The sequence below is a fragment of the Candoia aspera genome, chromosome 6 (genome assembly GCF_035149785.1).
Source record: "Candoia aspera isolate rCanAsp1 chromosome 6, rCanAsp1.hap2, whole genome shotgun sequence".
NCBI classification, from domain to species: Eukaryota; Metazoa; Chordata; class Lepidosauria; order Squamata; family Boidae; genus Candoia; species Candoia aspera.
Genome location: NC_086158.1, coordinates 29,902,019 through 29,927,552, shown reverse-complemented (window position 1 = coordinate 29,927,552; position 25,534 = coordinate 29,902,019). Strand labels below are relative to the sequence as shown.

Here is a 25,534-nt window from a genome sequence, read left to right as displayed (position 1 = left end):
AAGGTAACTGGGACCGGAATTTTCATTGCTTAGTGATGTGGTCATAAAGCGCAATGTCACATGACCACATCACTTAGCAATGGCAATGCTGTTAGTCCTTGATTTGGAGAATGGTGGGCACAGCCTTCTCACAAGGTTTCAGAAGGCGCCAGAAGCCTTCTGAAGCATTGCAAGAATGGCACATGCTATTTGGAGAACAGGGCAAGTAGCCTCAGGAAGATGGCCTGGCACAGCCAGCAGCTGCCTTCCATAGGGCCAGGCAGGACCACACCTCATCAGCAGTGGGAGGAAGCCAGCAAAGGTCAGCTGAGCATAGCAGGGCCGGCAGAGCACACAATGGCAAGGGTGGCTGGGGTTTTGTGCTGTGGCGCTGGGGTGATTGGCTACAGCATGGGGCTTGAGGTGGCACTCCTTGGCAGTGGTGGCGCTGGGACTGAAGTAGAGGCCCAGGGGCAGTGATGGCCGGCTGAGACTGCTAAAGGCCCTAGGCCTCTACTTCAGCCCCAGCACTGCCACTGCCTCCAAGCTGTTGCAGGAGGGGGAGATAGGTGGTTGAGGGGAGCTGAAGTGCCCCTGCAGTTGTAAGTGCAGGCGGGCTGCCAAGCACCTGACTTTTGATCACATGACTGCAGGGGCACTGCAACGGCCTTAACTTTGGGCACTGGGCATAAGTACCATTCATTCAGCACCACCATAACTTTGAACAGTCTCTGAACAAATGGTTGTTAAGTGAAGACTACCTGTAAATTCTCTGATTAATAAGATTAGTGCTGTACTTAGAAATATGTATATACCAAATAAAAGTTAAAATGAAGCATAGTTGTATGTTGGGGGGAATCAAGTTGTCTTTCATGAAAACGTAAGACTTCAACAAGGAAAATTTAACAAAAGTGGGCAATAAATAAATAAATAGTATTCAGATACAAGGAGCTAGGTACTTGCATGTTTAGGAACCTAAGTCCTATATATTTTCTTGGACTTAGAATCCATTAAAAATGGATTTCTGCTGTGGGAAGCCATTTCTCCCTGTGAAGGCTTTCTGTGCAGTGCAGAACCCTGTGGACTGAAAATACTCCCCATTGTATAAATTAGCTTTCAGCATGCAACAAACTAGGAGATGTCACACGATATTTTGTTCTTTATTCGTTCAGTCACTTCTGATTCTTCATGACTTCATGACAGTTCTGAAGCTTCTTGAACTCTCGTTTTCTCTTCACCCCACTAACACCACCCTTAGTTGTACAAAATAAAGGCAGCATATAAATCTAATAAATAAGAGTTCTTTCAGCAAGCCTTCTTTAGTGTATGTAGAAAGAAAAAGAAGGGAGGGAGGGAGGAAAATATAGTCATTGCATGTAGTTTATTTGCAAGTACTGATCATGTACAACTGTACTGTACATTATTTTCTTTAAGCTAATAAAATTATCTGACAAAGCTGTTTCTGTCTTGGTGACAAGGTTTCATTATTCCCTTGGAAAGAAACTGTGCTCAGCTCCTTCTCTGCTGGATTTACACCAGGCAGTGAAAATATATTTATTCTAGCAGGTGATGTCATGATGGTATAATGGATTACATTAGATTTAAATGGCCGTTGCTTAGAGGTGGAGTTGTAAAAATTACTTTCTATTAATTATAGTTGCTTCCATCTCAGAGTTGAAGAGGTAGAATAGAAGGTATCTGATTACTTGATTACTTAGATCAATATTTTTACTACACCATGTTTTGCTAACTGAAGTATCTTTTTTTAAACAAATATAGCAACACCCCATTTCTTATTAGTTTGCAAAGAGAAAGGATATTATCAAATTCTTGTGAATTTGGTTTAAGAATATTTCCCAAATCCTTTGAGATTTTGGAACTACTTAAGGGAAAAACAGGATATACCAGTTGTCTTTGCAGCAAATATCCCTAGATGGTAGTAATATTGGTGTATAAAAATATAGTCTCCTTCTAGTCAAGCTCAACTCTTGCTGACTTCATGAATATGTCTATATGGTTCTTTGGCATCAGTATGGAAGTGGTTTGCCTTTACCTTCTTCCAGGATTTTTTCAACTTCCTAGTCTAGCCAACAACCATTTGAGATAGCATTGGGTCAGGCCTGGTAGCTTTCATCCAAGTAATAACCAGAGCTGAGGCCAACTGGCTGTGCTGTTCTCTAGAAAACAACTGCGATTTTTAGATCCATGAAGTCACAAAGAGTTGGAAGCAACTGAACGAATAAACAACAAAAATCAGCGGCACAGGACAGGAGGATTTGTAGCTAAATATCTGAATAAACATGGTAAGGTATTAGGCTGTAGATATCACCCACCAATGCCTTCTGCAAATGCCCATCTCTAATCTTGTTATTTCCATAACTGCCTCCAATCAGTCAATTTGATGTAGTTGATTTCACAATTTTGCTAGAAAATTTGCCATTGCTGGCTTGACTTAGCTTACTTATTAGTTGACTCTGACACAAGATACACATAGCAAGTGCAATAAGGAGAAGGAGGAGGAAAACTGAATAATAATCAAAAGTTATATAACAGAATGACACTTTTTATTTATTACATTTATGTTCCGCTTTTGATTCAAGAGCTCAGGGTGGCATATGCAATACTGCTTCCTATTTTTCCTACAACAACCCTGTGAGATAGATTGGGCTGAGAAAGTGACCCAAAGTCACTCACTGTGGCTCAGGGTGAACAAACACTTGGTTCTCCTCACTCCTAGTCCAATATCATAACTGCATTAACACCATGCCAGCTCTTTTAAGACTTTTTGCCATAAATTTGAATGGGAGAGAAGGTTAGTGCATATATAAAGCCGAGAAAGAGAGGAAGTAGTATATTCAGGCAGTATATACACAAACACACAAATGCATACATACTACATACACCATATGTGTGTGTGTGTTATGTGTGCATATATGTACATATATATGTCTAAGACAGAAAAAAAGAATTGGACTTCTCACTTTCCACATGTAAGAATATATTTAGTATGAACAAAATCTGCCTTCACATACCCTTTTTCTTAAGAGGTTCCTAACCTCATGCTGAGAAGAGCCTACAAAAATAGCAAGCTCACAAACACATCAGCAGAACTACAGTTTGCAAGACATGCAGCAGTAAAGAAAGAATGCCAGATGTTTAAATTGTTACTCTGTTTATTGAATTCTGCAGATTCTATGCCCTATAGCAAAATTTATCAATGAGATTACAGGAAATGTCATCCTTCCAATGGATAGTTGAATGCTGAACCAATTACTATTGGTATATTGTCAGTGAAAGGAAAGGAAAGAGTCTTGATTTCTGCCACTTTCTTATACAATTCATGGCAGAATTAGTTGTAAGCAGAAAGAAAAAAATCTTTGAACCAAACATACTGAACAGCTTCCTGTGGTCCAATGTGACATTCCTCCAAGGTCTGTTAAGGCCACTACTAACGAAAGATGGAACAGTTGGAATGGAGAACAAAGCAGTCACTGGCACCCTGTGAAGGAAGGGAGGAGTGAGCTCTATAAAATAGCTGATAGGGCTAAATTCAGCTTGTTTTTTCCTCCTGTTTAACAGTTCTTTTGCCATGGCAAATAAAGGTTGAACACACAGATTGTCATCCCTGTTTGGTTTACGAGACTGATTGCGTTTGTTTTGTAAAGAGCTGTGGGAAAATGTGAGCCGATCTAAACCACATTTTCCTATGCTGATGGAACCCCTAAGGATAGCTGCTTTGTGACCAACCAACTCCACCCCAATTTTTTGAGCTTAAATACCACAAGACTTTAGCCAGGACTTTAGGAGAACACTTCATCAGCAGGACATTTTTCCCCCAGTACATGAAACGAGTTTCAGTTCTGGCTCCTTCAGACTTCTGAAAAATTATCTTCTGTATACTACGTTTATTTAGTATTGCTAAACTGAGTCAGTTTCTTATTTGCTTTGGTACATGACTTATAAAAATAAAGTATTTTTGCAGCAAAGGAGATGCTACCAAATTTATATCCCTGTAATGGTACATCATATATATTGGGTGATTTTATATGTGTGATTTTATAATGCTAGATAAGCTCAGAATACAAATGGAAAGTGAAGAAATAGTGATTTGCCCTGAATGTCATATAGAATGTTTTAACAGAGCTGATTGCAGTTACCTTAGGGGATATAATTTAGGAATTGGGGAATATGCATGCCTCGTCTGCATTTGTTCTATTGTTGATACATTTGTGGCTGAAATCTTCTGAAATGTTACCATGACTCCAGTCTGATCACTGTTTGTAAAGGATGCATGTGTTCTTCTTAGCTATGTAATTGGGATATACCAAATACTTGGAATATACCAAGACATCCAGGATGTTTGGACTTTTCACACACGGGATGGTTAAAAATGATTATACACCACTGGGCTTTTTTTTTTTTACCTGCTCAATCGTGTCTGACTTTCAGAGATTGCCTGGACAAGTCCCTGAAGTTTTCTTGGCAAGGTTTTTCATAAGTGGTTTGCTATTGCCTCCTTCCTAGGGCTGAGAGAGAGTGACTGGCCCAAGGTCACCCAACTGGCTTTGCGCCTAAGGTGGAACTAGAACTCACAGTCTCATGGTTTCTAGCCTGGTGCCTTAACCACTACACCAAACTGGCTCTCACAAGTGGACAGTTAATTTGTATCTGATTTGAAGCTGTGTTGTTTGTAAACTATTAATCTTTTTTGACAAAGAGGCAAAGAAGAGAACTTTTGAGAACTTTTGTTTAGTATCTATTTTCCAGCTATCCTATCCTCCTTGTTAATATTTTATTATATTCTTAAAACAGTTAACTGTATGTATTTATTGTTTTAATATACAGTACTTAGCTTGATACTCTGTAAGAAGTTCAGTGAATAGAAAAATATCCTACAGCAGGTGGCAGCACTCAATTGACATTAGCTAATCTCCCCAAAAGCTGAGCAAAGTTGGACCTAGTTAATATTTGGATGGGAGACCAGCACGAAATTTCCCAGTCATTTATAGCTATATCAATGACTGAGAAAAGAAGAAGGAGACAACAACAACAACATCCTGAAGGCAACTGCAAGGCTGCTACAAAGGCAACTGCATAGATGGGTCTACATAGTCACCATGAGTCAAGCTCAACTTGAGGAAATCTTTATATTTACGTAGAATAAAATTAATAGGTAGAAATAGGAGTGGACAATGTGCAGTTCTAAACCCACATCCAGCCTTTACATATTGCAGGGTGGGGTGGGGGTGTACTTTGGAGTCGCATCCGGTCACAATTGCTGAAAAACACAAAGTGCAATTGTAGTTCCCAATCCCAAATATACGCTTACTAGAGTTTTAAAAAGTTATTCCTGTGACAGAGACCCTTGTAGACAGAAAGATGAGCTGACTAGCGAATACTGTAACAGAGAGCGAACCCTGGACCCTCCAAAATGTAGAGAATCTGCAGAAGTTTATTCTCCCCAGTCTCTTGAGCATTCAGGGACAGGGGTTGAAAAGAAAAACAGCCTCTTGGAGCTGCAGCAGGCCAAACCAAGAACTCAAAGTAGTGTTCCAAATAAAATGCCTAACCAAGGAGATAGTGTTCTGGCTGTAGAGGTTTGAAGCTTGCTTTCCTGCTCTCTCACCAATGGCTTCAATAAGCCTGCCAGGCTCAGCTGTGTGTTGTAAACAGCTCCTTACTTGTGTTGTCTCTGGCACCCATTCTTCCCTCCTGATGTCCCATCTCGCAAAACCAGCTTTATTTCCTGCCTGATCAGTACGTTGCTTCAAGGCCAGGCAGCTTAGAAGGGTGGGGGAGTTTGTTTGTTTGGGCCTGATAAGGACAGTCCACTGTTCCCTGGTCTTTAGTTTTCTTCTTGCAAATCTCTGGTATCTGCCATCTCCCCCATCCTTCTTCCCTAACACCCACCCCTTCTCCTTCGTCACAGTAGCTTTTATGTTCAGCATATAGAGCCTGCAAATACCCATTCCCTGTTGCTGTGGCTTCCTAACAAGGAGGCTGAGCTTTTCCCTTTACCATATTCCCCCCAAAACCTCTAAAAGATGAAGAAAGGAAGAAATTCTAATCAGAACTACATGTATGATGTGGCCCTGACCATTTTGCACAATCAGTAATCAATCCATCTCTTACTACGATCTTTAAGGTCACTAAAATATTAAGTGTGACCCTGGTCACCCTGACATCAAATATATTGCTATATAAAATGAGGGATATATTCTAGAGTCTAGTTTTCCTCCCTTTTTCGTCCTCTAGCACCTAATGGATGTTGGCTTAGCTCAAAAAGCTAAGTAGAGTAGGATTTGGTTGATAATTTAATGGGAGACCATCAGAAAACCAATGGATTGTAAAATGATGTAGGTAGGTAGGTAGGTAGGTAGGTAGGTAGGTAGGAAGGAAGGAAGGAAGGAAGGAAGGAAGGAAGGAAGGAAGGAAGGAACAGAGAGACAGACAGACGGCAGTAAACCATTTATTATTGCTAAGAAAACTATGCAGGTGTCCATTTAGGCACCAGGAGTCAAACTCAACTCAAGGAAGGCTTTATCTTTACTTTAGTCCGTTTATTGCCTTTTCCAGCAGGGGTTAACAAGCAGGCAAAATTTCAGGCTTCCTGGATTTGGGAGGGGTGTGGCTCTTGGGAATGGAGAGTACTAGAAATTGCTTCTCACTCCCCCACCCCTTTTAATTGCTCCAGGACCATCTGTCTCTCCCCCGACCCCAGCCAATCTTCAGTGTCCGGTTCTTGGTGCCTGTTTGTAGACATTGTTTAGAACTCTTCACCACCTCTGCACTGGAGCCCACAGCTACAGGTAGCGGTTTTGAGAAAAACACCTGGCTGTGAAGCTAATGACAATATCATGCTATCTTTACAGCTCTCAATGAGACTTTCAGTACATGAGGGATGATGGCTTGGTGGTCATGCAGCTTCACCCTTTTTTTTCTGCAAATGCTAATTTGTATTGAAAACATGGGTGGAAGAGTGCCAGCAATGCATCTTTCTTTCATTTAGCTTGTGAGTGGATTGTTATTAATTCAGGATTTACAGAAGCTTACATTTGGGACCAAGGAAATTATATTTTTTGCACATTTCTATTGATCACCTGGAGAGAAAACATTGATATGGTATTCCATGGCTCTTCTCTGCATTCCAAGGTATTCAGGAGTAAAGATGATTCCATGGCCAGCTTCAACATGATGTGGAAGAATTAGAAAACAGAAACATTTCATGTTGAAGTGTCCTAAGAGTCCTGAAAGCATTTGAATTTCCAGTCTTATCTATCTTATCTATCTATCTATCTATCTATCTATCTATCTTATCTATAAATAAAAATAGGAATTTCACAGTGTCCTTTCTAAAGCCATTAGTCCCCACATATGCAATATGTTACAAATGAACTTCAATCGCACAAACAATTATTTTCTGTTACTTAATTCTATTTAAAAGTCTGTGTAACAGATAAATCTTCCAAGCAAGCTGTAAGAAATTACTTACATATTCTGAACCACAGGTCATATACCTGGTCTCAATTATGAAGGGATTAAACACATGTCCTCTGAAGATGGTAGTAAAGCACTAACCAGTATCATGCTAATTGGCTTAACAATGCAAATGCAAATTCCAATATAATCACTAACATGCTTCATTTTGCATGGATGTTTTCACACAGCAAATTAAGGACATCATATTTCACACATAACCAAATATATCTGCATGTCATTATTTTTATTTTCTGCACATTGCAATAACTCTGGATAGAAAAAAGTCCTTTACTTTTGTGTCTGCCAACTGGACTGCTTTCACAGCAATAAAAAAAAAAGAGCTTCTGCCGCAGATCCTAAAGTACAAATACTAATGGTATTTTGAGGCATCATTTTAGTACAGAAGGGTAGTGGGTGTGTTTTATTTTGCAGATCATCAGAAGTACTGGGAATGTCACTGCATTGTTTTTTGATTTCTCTCTTTCTCTCTTCTTCCCTCCCTGCACTTTTATAAAGCAAAAAACAACCACAGTGTAGAAATAAAGATAACCTTTCTTTTCTAGAAAGAAAAGTAAACAGACTAATCAACATAACTTTATTTAATTAGTTCAGTGTGGTTATGGTTTGCTTGAGCAGATAAGTTTAATTATTTCCCATATAAGATTAAGCATACAGCTCCTTAACTGGCCTACTGAATTTAGTATTCTTTCAGGGAAAGGCAAGCAAGCGCCCTCCAAATATTTTGTAGTATAGTTCCCATAATCCTTTGCCAATAGCCATGCTGGCTGGGAACTGAACTTGAGAACAACAGCAGGGCACTAAATTATCTATCCCTAGAATGTCTTTCCAATGTTCATCGGTTCATCAGCAAGTCCTTCTTAAAATTGGTCAGTTAGAGCCAGATCATTCCACTCCAAATCTATGGCAAATAATTGAAAATCTGATCTGTACTTACAAACTCTGTGGTTGTCTTGTTTCAGTGAGTGAATCTGTTTGCTCTTGCTTTCTGAGCTGATTCATCAAATGAGCTCTAAAACTTTGCATGAAGTTCTGGTAATTGATCTGTAATGGATCATTGCCCTCAATGAGGGGCACAACCCTTTGGCTGCCCCTTCTTTCAGCAGATTCAGATCAAAAGACACTTTGAAACAATCTGTACATAATTTTGTTGACCAACATGCCATAAACCATTCACACAGACTAAGATCAGATCAGAAAATTACTTTAGACTTTTTCAAATGTCTCTGGCAAACTCCCATGAAAGTGAAGAAATATCGGTTGGGCTGCAGGTTGTTGTATTACTCCTGGCTAAGGTAAGCCTTGTCTGAAATGCTGTATTAGTTGAACCATAACATTGTGCAGATTTGTTATTAGTATATCCCCTTGCTGATGTTATAACAATTCTTCAGCAAGTTATTCTGTGTAGTGGGGTGCTCTGATGCCATCTCCACAGTGCAAAGCAAGGTTCAGTGCCCCTCTGAATAAAGAATAGTGAGGCTTTCAAGACTGATGTCAGCCCTTTGAGGTAGGCAAGGTCAGGAAACAAATACCACAAGAACCACTGGAATTCTGCTTTATTGTCATAGGATGTAATAACAGAATCTTGAAAACCTGACAGAGTTTCTCTATCCTCTCTTTTATATTGAAGAGAATCAACACAGGGCCATCTTGAGTTTCTTTTTCACCCTGTCCTCTCTTTCAGGGCTCAGCTCATGTTTATGTAACCACTCTTGCATGCCTTCTTCAAAGTTATTGATGCACACCTCTGCACCAGATTAGGGGTGAAATAGTAGATTGTTGCATTTGATTTGGGGATGAGCATACATGGTATACACCCATATGCTCTGTATTTACCCAAAAAGAAGACACTTTTAAAGACAGTTTAAAACTTAACTGCTCCTTTACTATATTCTCTACCAATAAATGGCCCTTTCCTTTTAACAATAAGGTATTTGGGGGAAAACCATTCCTCTTTTTAGATACTTATCATGTATAGATGTATTGGTTAATATGAAAGAAATGTGGAAAATACACTTTGCTGTTGTGATGAAGGGATTACATAGAATTTCACAGGATTAGGCAGTCTTTCCTGCAATGGAGTTGCCAATGGGATTCTGTAAGCAGTTTGATAGTTAGTTGAAGAATATTTGTTATGTTAAAAAGTTGCCAAATACAAGTAGTATTTTGTATCAAGAAGCCCTCGGTTTTCCATATTTTTGCTTCAAATATTTTCATTTGTTTGTTCCATATGTATAACACTTTTATACTTCAGGTTGTCTTTTGACATATCAGCAACTCCCTGTGGTGTAGATTAAGTTAACAATTATTCCTTTTAAGACTGCCATTGAGCTTCCCATCGATTACAGAAACTTTTCAAACAACATGCAACAGGCAGGAAGAATACAAGTATTAAGTTGCTTCTCTGGAAGGAAAGCAAAGCATCATGGAATCATATATATTGTCTATGAGAAATAGATCAGTTCCCTTAGAGCAGAGGTGCCAAACACACAGGCCGCGGGCCACATGCAGCCCACAACACCCCTGGGTGTGGCCCAAACCAGATTAAAATACATTTTGGAAATATTTAACAAAATAAAATAAGAATACAATAAAACATGGATAATATTACATTTTAAAACTAAATAATAATAAATTTAGTCACCGATCAGCAAAACTCCAGGCTCACAACTCACGAGGAGTCCTGCACAAGTTTCCTACCTCGGCTTAACTGCAGCAGCAAGGATTGCTTGGCACTGCCGTGGCACAAGCTGAGCCAGAGCACCACCTGACAGGAGTTCCTGCTCAGTCTGGTCGGCAGCATCCTCAATTGCAGCATGGAAGGCAGCTGCAATTAAGCTGTGGCAATGAGGTTGGGCCTCTTCCCCAGACTGCCGACAGACAGCCTTGCACTGGTAGTGGACCTGCTCTGGTCCCCCGAGCTTCCACCACAGAGGAGTGCCTCTCTCCAAAACAGGTTAAATTAATTTCTCTTTTCCCTTCAAAACAGGTTGAATTTCCCTCCTCCCTCCAAAAAAGGTTTAATTAATATCTGTTGAGTTTCAGGCTACAAAATGTCCATGATTGTTCTTAACTTTATAAAACATTCAACTTTTAAATTAATAATAATAAAGTTTAAATAAGTTCAAAATACATCCAGAGAAGAAGGAAAGAATGGGGGGGAAATGAAAGAGACGGGGCAGTCTACTATATATACTCATGGATAAGCCCGTTCGCGGTTAAGCTGACCCTTGAAATTCTGTATGTTTTAATTTTCACAATTGGCTTATCTGAGGGTGGCACATTTTTCATGGCATTTTGGTTAAAAATTTGAGGGTCAGCTTATTCATGGGTGGGCTTATCCACAAGTATATATGGGATATACAGGTACTTCTTAAAAGGTGAGGGAAAAACCAACCACATATACTTGCAGATAAGCCTGTCTGTGGATAAGCCAAACCCAATTTTTTGGACGTATTTTGACACCTGAAATTCTTGGCTTATCTATGAGTATGTACGGTAAATGCTTTTTGCATAATGCTTTTCTTTTTTCTATTCTTTCATTACAATATCAAATTCCAGAAGAAAAAAAAAAGAAATTTCAATGCTTACAAAATATTGATTGCAGTTATCAGCAACTAGTAAATTTATATTATAATCTGTAGGCATGGATGTGTGGAGCTAATTTGGGGTTGTGGTTAAGGTGTCAGACTAGAAACCAGGGTTGGTGTGCTCTAGTCCTGACTTGGGCAGGAAGCCAGCTGGGGGACCTCAGGCCAGTCCCTCTCTCTCGGCCCTGGGAAGGAGAAACTGCCAAGTCACGCCTGAAAAACGCTGCCAAGAGAAGCGCAGGGGCCGGTTGCCAGGATTCCAAAATTACTTGAAAGCACAACTTTCAGCCTTGTGCGGTACATGACTTACTATTATACTTTCTAGTTTCAACATTTTAATTAAAAAATAGGTAAATATTTTAACATGTCACTATTACATGTACAGTTTACTCACATTCTTATAATGTGGTGCACAAAGTTGCACTTGGTTTGGGAACAGCTGCACAAAACTTTTTTTTTCTATTCATGGTATGTCAGAAATTAGGGGGAACATTGCAGGGAGGTGATAAGTGAGAGTAGCAGGTGAGGAGCTGGACTGCCTTGTAATTTGGCAGGAGGCCAGGAAGAAGAGTGAGGTGGTGGGCTGTGTGTGTGTGTGTGTATGTACACATACTGTGTGTGTGTGTGTGTGTGTATACACACACAGACACACACATATATGTATATATATATAAATATGTGTTTTCACATAAATATTGAAAACAAATGATCAGATTCTTAACGATAATGCGTTTCTTTTTTAATGTATTGGTTATATCTAGTTCCTATCTGATTTTAATGTGCTTATGTATTAATAAAATAAGAAATATATAAAGGTTTGGTTTCCTAAGTCAATTTATGGCCTGCAGGGATCCTTATGCATGGTTTAGTGGCCACCATTTCTATGTGAGTTTGACACCACTGCCTTAGAGGGATAGGTGAGGTTTCCCACTCCTTGACAGTAGACTTGCTTAAAATTACTGGTTTCCTGCAATGAGAATTCAGCATTAGGTGACCCAAATGGGAGACCTCATTGTATCCCAGTTTCTCTGCTCAACTCTGTTCTGGGTCACTGGGAAGTGGAGTGAACTAGGCTTCCCCTGTTCCTTCTGGTGGATTATTTAAAATTGCTAGATTCCTCAACAGGAAATGAGTTATCTGCAAACAGATTACTAACAGACAGAAACCTCATTACTTACCTATTCCTTTCGGTAACCTGCTCAGGAGAGTGGTATGTGTGAGAAAGGGAGAGAGTGTGGTGTGTGTGTGAAAGAGAGAGAGAATGAAGTGTCTGCAAATGGATATATGCCCAGTGTTGGATACATGTGCCTGTATTCCTAACTGAGGAATCAGTGCAGTACTCAAAGCCACAAATGTTGCCCACCACTGTTTTTAAGCAGTCTTATGTAATAATATTTTTCAGATTACTTTGCTGAAAATTCTATGCCATGCATCAAATCAAATTCATGACTAACATTTAAATGGAGCTCTGTGGGATTCATCCAAGGAATGGACTGCTTCTCATTCAAAGACATCACTAATTAGGATTACTGTTCATTAAAACTATGTTATGTTGTCACAGGCTGGAACTAATGGATACATGGCTCCTGAAATCTTAAAGGAAGAAAGTTACTCCTACCCTGTAGATTGGTTTGCTATGGGGTGCAGTATTTATGAGATGGTTGCTGGTCGAACACCATTCAAGGATTTCAAAGAAAAGGTTGAGAAAGATGAAGTGAAAAGAAGAACCTTAGAAGATGAAGTGAAGTTCCAGCATGCTAATTTTGATGAGTCAACAAAAAGTATCTGTAAACTCCTCTTGGCAAAGAATCCTGAAGATCGTTTGGGAAACAGGTATGGTTTTTTTCCCCTTTTGAGTGGTACTACCATAATTTTTTAAGGAACTGAAGTTCAAATGACAATACTGTAGAATTTTCTAAGACTGCTTAAGCTAAAGAGCTAAAATCTGTTTGGGTGCAAAGATAATCTAGCCACAGTAATCCCCTTCTCCTTGGTTGGATTACTATAATGCATTGTGCATAGCTGCCCTTGAAGGTTCCTTGGCTGCTTCCGTGATGTAGAATACTGCAGTCAGGATTTTAACTGCTATAGACAATTTTGTTCATTTTACCCCAGTGAGCTGGTTGGTTCCTTGCTTCCAGACTCAATTCAAGATGTTGATACTGACTTAAAATCCATAAATGTTAACTCTTCCTATTGCTCCTAAAAGGTGTCTCTTCTCAGATTGACCTTTCCATATCTTAAGATCTTTACAAGTTTCTGACAGCCTGCGGATCAGCAGGAATGTGTGCAAAACTTGGAGTAAGTTTTGACAGATGGCTGAATCTGCACATCTAAGCCAACTGTTAAAACCTGCCTGCCCCAGGCCCTGTTAAGGAGAATAATTGATGGATATTTTCCCACTAGCTGATGCTTATTGAGGAGGGAGGAAATCAAAGCAAGAAGAATCCACCAATCCATTTCCTTAACATGGCGTTCACACAGTAAAGAACAGCACAATTTCATGACATCCTTCCTGTTGTAGGATAGGGATCTGCAGTAGCAGCAGCAGCAGCACATTTTATGCCAGCCTGATTTTCTGCCAGCTGAAGGACTGGCGAATAGCATTTTAACTGAGTTGTGGGGAAGAGCCCTTAGAGAGTGAATAGGAGAATCTGAGAAAATAGTGTTTGGTTTTTGTTGAATTTGGATCTGGAGAGGCCCAGGTCCAGTTCCCCTGATGAACCATGGAGTTTATTGGATACTTTGGGGCCAAATTCCCACTCCTAGTTCCATTTCTCACAGGGGTGTTGTGATAAAATACGGGAAGGCATTCCTCACATGTGCCCTGCCCTGCCCTGAGCTCCCAAGTGAAATGGTGGTATGCAATAAATGAATAAATGCCACATTGCAGTGAAAATGGTTGAATAACTATATTCTCAGTTCTAAGACATTTTAAAGGAATTTGGCATTAGGAGAAAAATAGGCAGACAGGTAGTCCTTGCTTAACGACTGTTCATTTAACAACAATCCAAAATTACAATGGCCTCGGAAAAAGTGCTTTACATCCTGTACTTGCATTTAAGACTGTCACAAACCAATGCACCAGCCCTGAAGTCACATGATTGCAATTCAGGCACTTGGCAGCTGGTTCGCATTTACAACCAGTTTCAGCATCCTGCAGTCATGTGATCATGATTTGCGACCTTTTTTTGCTGATTTCCAGCAAAAAACATCCATTGGGGAAGCTGGATTTGCTTAACGACTGTCATAAATTGGTTGTAAAATCGGGTCCAGTCACGTGGTGACTCACTTAATGACCGTACCGCCTAACAACCAATTTTCCAATCCTTATTGTGGTCATTAAGTGAGGACTACCGATATTGTCTATGGATAGATGATGTTAAATAATTTCACAGCACCAAAGTCTGTTGTAAAATCACACAATCAGGGAGGGAAAGATATTGACAAATTCCCTTACACTTATTTATTTCATTGTGCTTAAAGGCCACTCCAGTCACAAAGGATTCTGCCATCATATGCAATTTAAGCTTTAATTACAGTTGAGGATGACCCAAAGCAGAAAGCTAGGGTTTGAGGAAGAACCCTTGGGAAAAATAGGTGGCTGGCATTTTATACATCCCAATTCAAGTATTCCTTTTAGAAATGAAAATGATAGCTGTGCTCAACACTGCTCTAAACATGGTTATAGGGAATGAGCCTGTAGGGATTGTAGCCTACATGCCAAACTGTGGACTTGCAGTCCACCTCCCTGCAACTGTGACATGAGTCACAGAGCCAGGGACCCCAACCTGGGACATAGAAAAGATTTGGTCTCCATGGAAAGAGGCTGGTTCCCATCTCCCAGATGTTTGGAATCTCAAAGAAGCTGAAGAAGTCCAGGAACACTGAAAGAGCAAAGGATCATTTGCTCTGTAGAAACTGTAAAGAGTGTAGCTAGGAATCTATGCTAGGTTTTGCTTTCTATTTTCTGCATTGTGAGAAGTTTCGCATCCTTTATCTCTCTGAACAAGGTATGCAACCAGGTGTTTAATTTTAGTTTTCAATCATATTTCAGGCTATGTTTCTAAGGATATTTGTTTTCTTTAGAATTTCTTGTGATGTATAATAATAGTTTGAAACCCCTTCCTAGAGAATTTGGGTAGGGGGCTCCTCATCTGAGGAATCTTCATCTCTTGATTTTTTCTTTTTTCTTTTGTATTGTTTGCATTGCTTGTGCTTTTATCATTGTTATTAGCTGCCCAGAGTTGTTTGCCACAAAATGGGCAGCCATATAAATCTTTTAAATGAATGAATGAATGAATGAATGAATGAATGAATGAATCTGTAGCAGAACAGGTGAGGCTTGCCCTGAAGGCTGGTGGTGGCAGTAGGAACTACCAAGCTGCTACTCCAAAGCAGGAGATGAATCAACATCCTGGAAGAGGAGGCTTGGGACTTCTAGCTTTTCATCCTGCAGGCCTGACCCATTACAAAGCCATATTAAATTTTAAAAAGCTTTAAATTTTCTTTTTTTGTGATGCCAAGTTAAGAATAGTGGGTAACAATTGTGAGAAGTGGGGGCGGTGATTTTTTTCAAACTGGCACATTGCATGTTGGATGCTTTGTTTATGAAATAAATGAAACAAGCACCAACTTGTCTGGTGTCCTGTATTCAGTCAGGGCCCTCTGTATATCTTTGGACTCCTGTGAAGCTCTGATAACATTTAGCGGCAAAGCTGTGCGAAGGGAGAAAATACCTTTTCATAGAACTGTAGAGAAGTCTTTAACAGTGATTATAGACTGCTTCAGATGTGAAACAGAATGGCTTATAAATATTTAAATAAATACATTCTGCTTGAAGAAAAGGGCAACATTTTTCATACACACAAAAAGTTTATTCAGTCAGAGATATAATAATATAATATGTATGGCTACATTCTTGTGTCTAAAGAATTAATATTATTTATACCAGCATTTCATAAATGTATGAAATATATAATATATAAATGTCGGTATGTTGGATACCTCTCCCAGCATACTAGCCAATGTCAGGTAGGGCAAAAGTTAATTTTAACCTAATTTTAAAAGCCCCCTAAAATGTAAGCTAGAAAACATGAAATGTAAAATGAAATAAGAAGTCCTTGTACAGTAAATTGTATCTGGAACAGCTGTAAACTATAATCAGGTCTTAAAAGTCCTGAAGAACCAAGCAGTATGAAAGTCTTAGAAATAAATAAAATAAATAAAAAATTAAATTAAATTAAAAGTTGGATGCAGTCAGGCTGCTAGCACACTAATTTTTTAAAAAATGGTAAAAGAAAACATGGGACATTGGAATGAATAAGGCAGCCAACTATATCTCTGACAAAGAAAGTTTAAAAACAAAAGCTAAAGAAGCTAAAGAGATAGAAGCTAAAGAGATAGAAGCTATCAAGCTAAAGAAAGAATATTTTTTGAATCCTTCTATTATTCTGCATGTGGCTCATAACCTGTTTATTAATCCCACCCTATATTTTTCTTGGGGAAAAATTGTCCCAATTGTTCAGTAAGTGGGCAAAGACACATTTTAATGCCTGTGCGTTTTAGATCCTGTACCTTCTGCTCCAGTTTGTTGAATGTTGTATTAACCTCTAAAGGATCAGAGAACTGCCTTGCAATAATTATTTGTGCAGATGTTTTTCATGCTGCTGTTGATACTGCCAAATGTGCTGCTTTAGCATTCTTTACCAGTTGTGATCTTTCCATGTCATGGCAAAGAGATTCTGCTTAGCCCCTAACGATTAAACTGTCTTTCAAAGCCAATGGTTGGAGCAATTGATGCAGGCTATACCAAAACACAAGGAAATGCTGGAATTAAAATGTTGATTGAAAATACTAACTGCAAAGCAGAGATCTCTTAGTCACCATAGTTAATAATTTGAAGTGTACTATTTATTTATCTGTTAAATTTATATTCTCCTTCTTTGCCAAAAACAACACTCAGCATGGCTAACAAGCAAAATACAGATGAAAATGTTATTATGTTTACAGTTAAAACATTAAAATAAATACACTAAACTATGACTGAATGCATCAGTTAAAAAAATAAACTGCCCTCCCAATTAAAAATCTATTTCAGCAAGCGTATCTGTTTCAGTACCAAACATTTCTTGAGGTAAAGATATCTTGATCCATAAGCAGAAGCTAACAGAAAGAGAGACTTGGCTTCTTCTGGCTCCAGTTCCACTGGGAAGGTCCTCAGTCTCATTCTCACAAAATGTGGGCCCCAAACAGACAAGCTTTATAGGGATCTTAAATCCTGCATATGATCATATAGGAAATGTGGGCTTCCAAAGAGCTTACACCCAAAGTGAATAGAGTATTTATAGGTTACAATACATTTTTTCATTGTGTCCAGAAACAGTCTGATATCCATAAGAACTATACATGCACTTATCAAAATCCATCAATGACATTCTTGTCTGTCTTTTGCTTTTTACTGCCACTATGTGTAAACAACAAAGGTCCGCATAGTTAAAGCAATGGTTTTCCCCGTAGTAACATATGGCTGCGAGAGCTGGACCATAAGGAAGGCTGACAGAAGGAAGATAGATGCTTTTGAACTGTGGTGTTGGAGGAAAATTCTGAGAGTGCCTTGGACTGCAAGAAGATCAAACCAGTCCATACTCCAGGAAATAAATCCAGACTGCTCACTTGAGGGAATGATATTAAAGGCAAAACTGAAATACTTTGGCCACATAATGAGAAGACAGGACACCCTGGAGAAGATGCTGATGCTAGGGAGAGTGGAGGGCAAAAGGAAGAGGGGCTGACCAAGGGCAAGGTGGATGGATGATATTCTAGAGGTGACGGACTCGTCCCTGGGGGAGCTGGGGGTGTTGACGACCGACAGGAAGCTCTGGCGTGGGCTGGTCCATGAAGTCATGAAGAGTCGGAAGTGACTAAACGAATAAACAACAAAATGTGTAAGATATTGTGACTGAGGGGGAAAAACATTCATTGTATATTGGAGGGAACAGAAATCCTGCTTATGTTTGTTATGCTAGATATATTGTTCAAGAACAACTTTATAAAGATTAACTTAAGATTTTGGTAAGGTCATTGAGCCCTTGGGTTATCTGTTTAAGTATGCATTGCATAAGTTAAAGCTTCTTATAGGCAGCTTTAATTTGCACACTTGACCCTCTAAAAAGGTTCTGATTAACAGCAAACATCAACCATCCAAGGGTCATAAGAGGTGAATTTTCTGGGTTCAACTATGTCAGATATGTGGAACTAGGTTTTTCACCAGGGCCATGCAAAAAGAAGCAGCTCACTAATCAGAAAGAAGCAGAAAAATATTTTATTTCCCTTTCTCATGTATATGAAAAAAAAATATGTAGGTGCTGGAAACTGATATTAACAAGTTAATCCAAGCAGAGTTGCATTTAGTTGTTACTTGATACATACCACTTTTCAAAATTAAGTTACAAATACGATGTAACAGCTGAAACAACAAAGGACACCAATTAAACATTGGTCTCCAGCAGGTTATTAAGTCATTATCTCTAAGGCTAAATGCAATCAATAAGTATCTGTCAGTTTCAGAAAAGCAGTCTATATTAGGCCCAATATACTGTCCAGAGAAAAGCATTATTTTTATTGGGGCAAGCACTGAGAAAGCTATGCTCCTAGCAGATAACCAAGATGTAGCATTTGAAAAAGATTGGGTGAATCTCTTTCAGAAGATATTCACTAAATACCACATTAGCAAAAAATATTAAGTGGGATACGAAAGACAAATATAATTATACATACGATGGCCTAGTTTATACAAAAGATTTAGTTTATATGCAAATCAACTGCCATGCACAGCACTCTCCCACCTATGTCTATAACTGACATAACAGAAAGAGATACAATCCTAGAAAGAGATACAATCCTTGCTAACCAAAAACCTTCACTTCCCACATCTCCGGAATTGATTATGTTATGAAACTACTACAGTAAAGAAACAGCTGTACAACAACCCAGTCTAGCTCAGAGAACTCCAACCGTACAGCATGTCCAAAGAACAGCTAAAAAGACTTCAATATATTCATTTTCTAACTGTTCATTTTTTGAGAAAACATACAATGAGCTCATGATGAAGTTAAGTAAAAATCTCATTCACCCAGAACTTGACTCGATGTTTTCATGAACAGATTCATGTAGTTTTCTTGGCCTGACATGAATGCACCTGAGTGTGCTCAACTTCCAATGAATCTTGGGGGTTTTTTAGAAAGTATAATTTTCTACAAGCTGGTGTTCTAGAAAGTATAATTTCAATGGTTGTCCAATATTGAAAAATATTATTATTAATCTAGCAAATGAATTAAACACATTAAAGCTTGTTTATGGGTTCAGTGTGTGACTAGCCAACTATGGCTTATTCAACAAACTGAGAATAAAGAAACTGTAACTTAGTACGAGTAAGTGAACTAGAAATTAGCCTTCTCAATCTAAATCTGCATCCAGTAGAGCTCCACCAGTTTACAAATAAACAAACATTCTGTCTATATACTCCCCTTCACCATGCTGTTAGGTGACTCTTGTACATGCATGCAAAGGCCTAGTGGTGGTGCTAAAACGTCAGTTTCTAAAAAGGAGAAAGTGATGGCCACTGAGTTTCCTTTAAGAGTTGTTCCCTAACACAGTCTGCTGGCACACAACTCAGAGGAAAATATCAAGAAGATTTGGATGTCAGAACTAGAGGACCTGTAGATTATGAAAAAAGAAGCCAAGATTTTATAGCTGGGCACCTGAATCTAATTTGTGTGATTGACTGAGTTTTTATCACATCAGCATTAAAAAGAGGGAATGCATAGAAATTTACACGTTCTTTTATTTTACATGATTATGTCCACAGAAAATCATGTTCCTTAATACTACTCAGTTGCATGGTTTGCTACCTGTTTTGTAACACTTGATTTTTTCCCCAAGTAATAAAATTCAGTGATTGGAGTCAATTCTATACCATTTTCTTTGTTCTGGATTTATGTAAGTGCACATATCTGAATATGATTCAGGATACATCCTCTCCATCCTAAGTGGGCAAAGGCAAGGAGCTTCTTTCAAATTAACTGAATTTATTCAACTTAGGCACTGTCCAACTCCAAACGAATCTGGGTGTCTCACCATATAGCAAAAAAAAAAAGATAAAATTTAACAACAATTTAAACAAAACTAGCAAAATAAACAAGTTAAAAGCAGATAAAGAGCAAGATGGTGAATCTGACCAACAATAACATTCACAAGACGCTCCATCACCCTAGCCCTAGGAGAACAGCCAGATCTTCAAGGCCCTCCAGACCCATCAGAGTGAGAGCTACCCAAATCGCAGGGGAAACTTCATTCCAGAGGGCAGGTGTTGTGACAGAAAAGGTGCCACTCCTGGCTTATCCAGCCAATAAAAAGGAGGGTTGAAAATAAGACAAAACAAAACAAAAAACCCATAATGACATCCATCCCAATGCACCTACACTCCAGGAGTCACATAGTTTTCCGTCTTGTCTTCAGATGCTTTATGGAACTGCCACATCTTAATGGAACTTCAAAGAGGCAGCCTGAATATCTGGAGGCAGCATTAGTTTTTAATATAACTTTATTTGAAAGAATGCTTCTAGTATATAGGACCATTATCAGATTAAAACAAAAGATAGCTGCAATCCAATACTTTATTTGGAAGTATGTCCACCTGCCCAGAAAAAGAAGCAAGGATAAAATAGGGTGACAAAAATGACACACAAAATGACCTGAAGCACACCAACCCTGTCAGTTATCTGCTAGGCAGAAACCACAGGAGACAAATAACTGGGCTCCATGCCATGTACGGCTTTAGATGCCATGATCAGCACCTTACCCCAGACTGGTAACTAGTGCAGCTCGCGGTTTCTCCAAGTCAGTAATCATGCCAGATTTGACCTTCTCACCTGTGAATAGAATCTATGGAACACATTGCTCATTTTCTGATAACTTATTTAATTCCTTTGAGATTCTATACATGCCCACTAATACTAACTGCAGTTCCCTCACACCTATGCGTTACAGATTCATAGATTAAAATAGAGACATGTTTATAATACTTAAGGAAAACCATGTGCATATTTTCATATTTAATCGCACAATACCATTTAGTATCATGGGGACTCATATCATCTCCAGTCAACAAAGCTAGTGACTGGGGATGATAAAAAGTATAGTCCGCAACCTCTGTGAATCACCAATTGAGGGACGGATAGTATATTGTTTCTTTAATGCTGCTCAAGTTATCCACAGGGAATGAAGGCAGTGCTGTATTTCACTAATGAATACAGTACTAGACATTCTCAGCCAAAGGAGAAAATTTACTAGAATGTGATATAAGCTTGATAGAATCTGTACATGGGGCTCTCAAACCTTTTGTTAATGTCTTCTAAACTAATGAAGGAGAACAGAATTAAACTGTAACAAATTTAAAATCTGTAATTGCTCATATTTTACACTGGAAATGCTTTTAGTTTCTGCTTCTTTTAGACTGTATGATTAACATTTTTTATTATATTCTGATCTGGATGGACTGGGAAAATATATGTATATTAATCTGCATAAAAACTTATTTATGGAATATTTTTCCCCACTGAGTTATTAAAGCTTCTAATTTGTAGACAAACAAAAGACCTCAAACTTAATTAACCAATGTACCTTTAATCATTTCTCTCTGATCCCACTGGTAAACCTATCTATGATCGGTGCATGCTTGAGTGTAACTTTGCTATACAGGACTAGTTTCCTCCTATTTGAAACAGTTTTTTGTTTTGTTACAGGAATAATGATGATGATCCCAGGAAACATGCATTCTTCAAGTCAATAAATTTTCATAGGCTGGAAGCAGGCATTATTGATCCTCCCTTTGTGCCAGACCCATCAGTCGTCTATGCCAAAGATCTTGCAGACATTGCTGATTTCTCTGAAGTTCGGGGAATTGAGTTTGATGAAAAAGACATTGAATTCTTTAAGAAATTTGCTACTGGTGCTGTCCCAATACCCTGGCAAGAAGAAGTTATTGAAACAGGACTATTTGAAGATCTGAATAATCCCAACCGAGTAGTTGAAGGTGACTCCAAATCTGGAGTTTGTTTACTCCTATAAATCTTAAATTAGTAACATAAAAGGTGGGAATACATAATTGAATCTTCCAAGATTTCAAAGGCTCAGAGAAGTTTAGCAAGATCTCACTGACACCATAAAGGCAAACTGAGTAATGTGTCCCTTTCTGTGCTGGAAATTTTGCAGTGAAACTTCAAGATTCTTTTATGATAGTGAAATAATTTAAGAATTTGTGGTGGTTTCTGGACAATCTTAGCTATTAGGACACACCACTCTATTTGGGACTGCCACTATTTTATTATAATTCCATAGCCACACACACAAATGTTTTATAAAATGGACACCACTCTTATGAAGAACAACAAAATCCAAATTGATTTCAGTGATGTAGAGAACTCAGAACATTTATTTAATGTGCTTTCAGGCACAGGACTAATAAAAAAGCATTATGCAACTCTTCACTTTTTTTTCTTAACAGATTTTCTCTGAAAATAAACATTAGAACTGGTGGGAAAAAATGGGAAGGTCATAAATAAAGGAGAAAAATGTCTGGATCTCATATAAAATGCTGTGAATAAGACAGGGCAATTACACAATAAAATTCTCATCTGGAAGAACCACTAACTAATCCTTATAGATTATGTGCATTATAGATTAAGCAGTAATTTGTCAAGTAATTTTTTAATACCGATTTCAGTTTCCTATCAGATTTCCTGATAGGATCTTTTCATATTGATGAAAGCCGTAGTTTAAATTAAACAAATTTACCACGCCAGTTTGTAACTGGTGTTTAAGTAGAGAAATACAAATGGAATCAAAACCTTTATTCAGTGAGCAGTGAATTTAATACAGTTTGTTAACGATTTTTACAAGTGCATTAAACATTGAAAAATAATATATTTGTATAGCATAAACATATACATCTGGTTCTTATAAAATGCTTTGTGACTGTCTCATATCCAAAATTTGACATTCTGAAACTAGTTTGCTCAGGCCAAAGAATGTGCACTAGAAATGTTGGGAGTTCTTCACTGACAGTAAACTATCACCGACACAAATAGCTTGCCTGAGAGTAAATTTCCATGTTTGCACTGGAAAATATTTATACAAGGAAAAGTTCACTCAATTTGCCCTCCCTAAATTATCTCTCTCTTTTTTTATATATGTGGCAACTCTACAGAATAAACAATTTAAAAGCAATTAGACATCTTGGGGGGATTGATGGCTGGAGAATCTGCAGAGCTACACCCTCATTAACATGAAACAATAAAACATATCCACAATGATGTTTCAGAATACTTTCCAACTTGTTTCCAAACTTATTTATACACATATTGCCACAGTGTTCTGACCACACAAACTTAGCAAAATGTTTCCGATTCAATACGAGAATCAAGTGAAATAAACACTTATTTCTATTTATAATATTGTGTTCATCAATTCATTTATGTGGCTGATGTTTAGTTAAGCAATTTCAGTTAAGAATGTATTAGAGCTAAAACATTTCAAGATCCAAATAGACACATTAATATTTATTTATTTATTTATTATTAATAATATGCAAATAAATATACATGACCTGCATAATTTGCACATTTTTAGTCATGTGGCTCCAACACCTTCAGTCTATACCTCTGGTTGGGTTTTACTATTTCTTGTCTTCCATCTTGTGTAATGGCCTTCTTCAAAAAAAAAAAAGCAAAACCTTTTTTTCTACTTACAGGGCAAATAATGCCATCACAATTCATAAATGGCCACCAAAAGACTGGGAGGGAACCCAAAACACCAGGGCAGGAATAGTGTTAGACATAAACACAGCAAATAGTGACCAAAGTCACTGTAATTTTTGATAAGCTGATGTGCTAAAACACCATACAAATATCCCAAAGTAAATTAAATATAAAATCTTTGTCCTTTTCTCTTTTTTCCTGTTGTGCCCACACATATTTCTAATCAGAATATTTTTGTTAGAGATGGATTGTTCAGAAAATATACACTATTGTCTGTTCTTTTTGCATTTCAGCCCATCCCCCAACTCACTTAACCACAACCATATACAGTACTAACAAAGTCTTATAGTGTAATTACTTGAAGAGTAGGCTTTTTGGATAAAAAGAGATATCCACTGGCGTAGTAGAAGAAAGTGCAGCAAAGGGGGCAGGGAAGAAGAAGGAGGAATTAGAAGGAAATTACAGGTAGTCCTTGACTTACAACCATTCATTTAATGACTGTCTGAAGTTACAATGGCGCTGCAAAAAGTGACATGCAACTGGTCCTTGCACTTACAACTGTTGCTGTGTCCCCACTGTCATGTGATCAAAATCCAGGCGCTTGGCAACTTGCATGTATTTATGATGGTTGCAGTGGCCCAGGGTCACATGATTGCCATTTGCAACCTTCCCAGGGGCTTCCAACAAGCAAAGTCATGGGGGAAGCCGGATTCACTAAATGATCATGGTGATTCACTTAGTGACCATGTCGAAAAAGGTCATAAAATTGGGCATGACTCACTTAATGACTGCATGACTTAACAGCAGAAGTTCCTGTCCCAATTATGGTTGTAAGTTGAGGACTACCTGTATCATGAGTTTTGAATGCCTTACATCATTGAGTTTCCTAGAACGTTATGTTTTGAATGGATAAGTACTAGAGTACCAAACTCTGAACTTCTTGCATGCAATTGTCTCTTTCTTAGTCTGGTCTGACTACATCAGAACAAAATACAGGCATGTAGCATTTTATTCAGCTACTGAGCACTCTTTAGCATTTATCTTAATCAATTATAATCCAAATGACATGTTTTCTTCAGCTTTTAAGTTCTATAGACTTCTTTTTATGTCCTTGAACATTCCAAATGCACAACACTTTGCCTACCACTGAGCTATGTGCAGTCATCATCATCATCATCATCATCACCTTTTCCTACAGTGCAGCTTTCAGGGTTGGCCCAAAACACTCAGGATTGCCAAAACCCAAGTGGCACCTCCATTCCAACACCTAAACAGAATGGTACTTGATTCAGTATTGGAAATGGGAGAGCATTCCTCACATATCTAAGATCAGGTTAACTAAAGTGTTAGGACACTCAACTCTGTCTTAGCATTTTCCCCCTTTTGTTTCTTTATAGCATACTATGGTTTTCTGGTTTGTGAAAGACAAAATGTGGGTGGTTCCTATATAATGCTAGCAGTTTGGATTGATTTTTAAAAATCTCTTTTATTTATTTCTTTAGTTCTTCCTAGTTCATTTCAGTGATGTGCCTTGAACATAGTATGTCTGTTATGTTGTATAATGCAACTGTGTTCTGTAATAAGGTGTACTGTATGTTGCAACCTTTTGGATGAGCAAGCAAATGTAAATAGATTTTCCATTTCCCTTAA

At 38.3% G+C, this 25,534-nt stretch overlaps 1 protein-coding gene across 1 annotated transcript in view; it reads left to right on the top strand.

Annotated features, from left to right (window-relative positions):
- Window positions 1-22,521, top strand: part of GRK7 (G protein-coupled receptor kinase 7) — a 34,641-nt gene extending 12,120 nt beyond the window's left edge. The window contains exons 3-4 of the mRNA XM_063306651.1: window positions 12,628-12,899; window positions 21,872-22,521. Of these exons, the coding sequence (XP_063162721.1) occupies window positions 12,628-12,899; window positions 21,872-22,196 (597 nt within the window). The 3' untranslated portion in view covers window positions 22,197-22,521. The remainder of the gene's footprint in view (window positions 1-12,627; window positions 12,900-21,871) is intronic.
- Window positions 22,522-25,534: the final 3,013 nt, after the last annotated feature.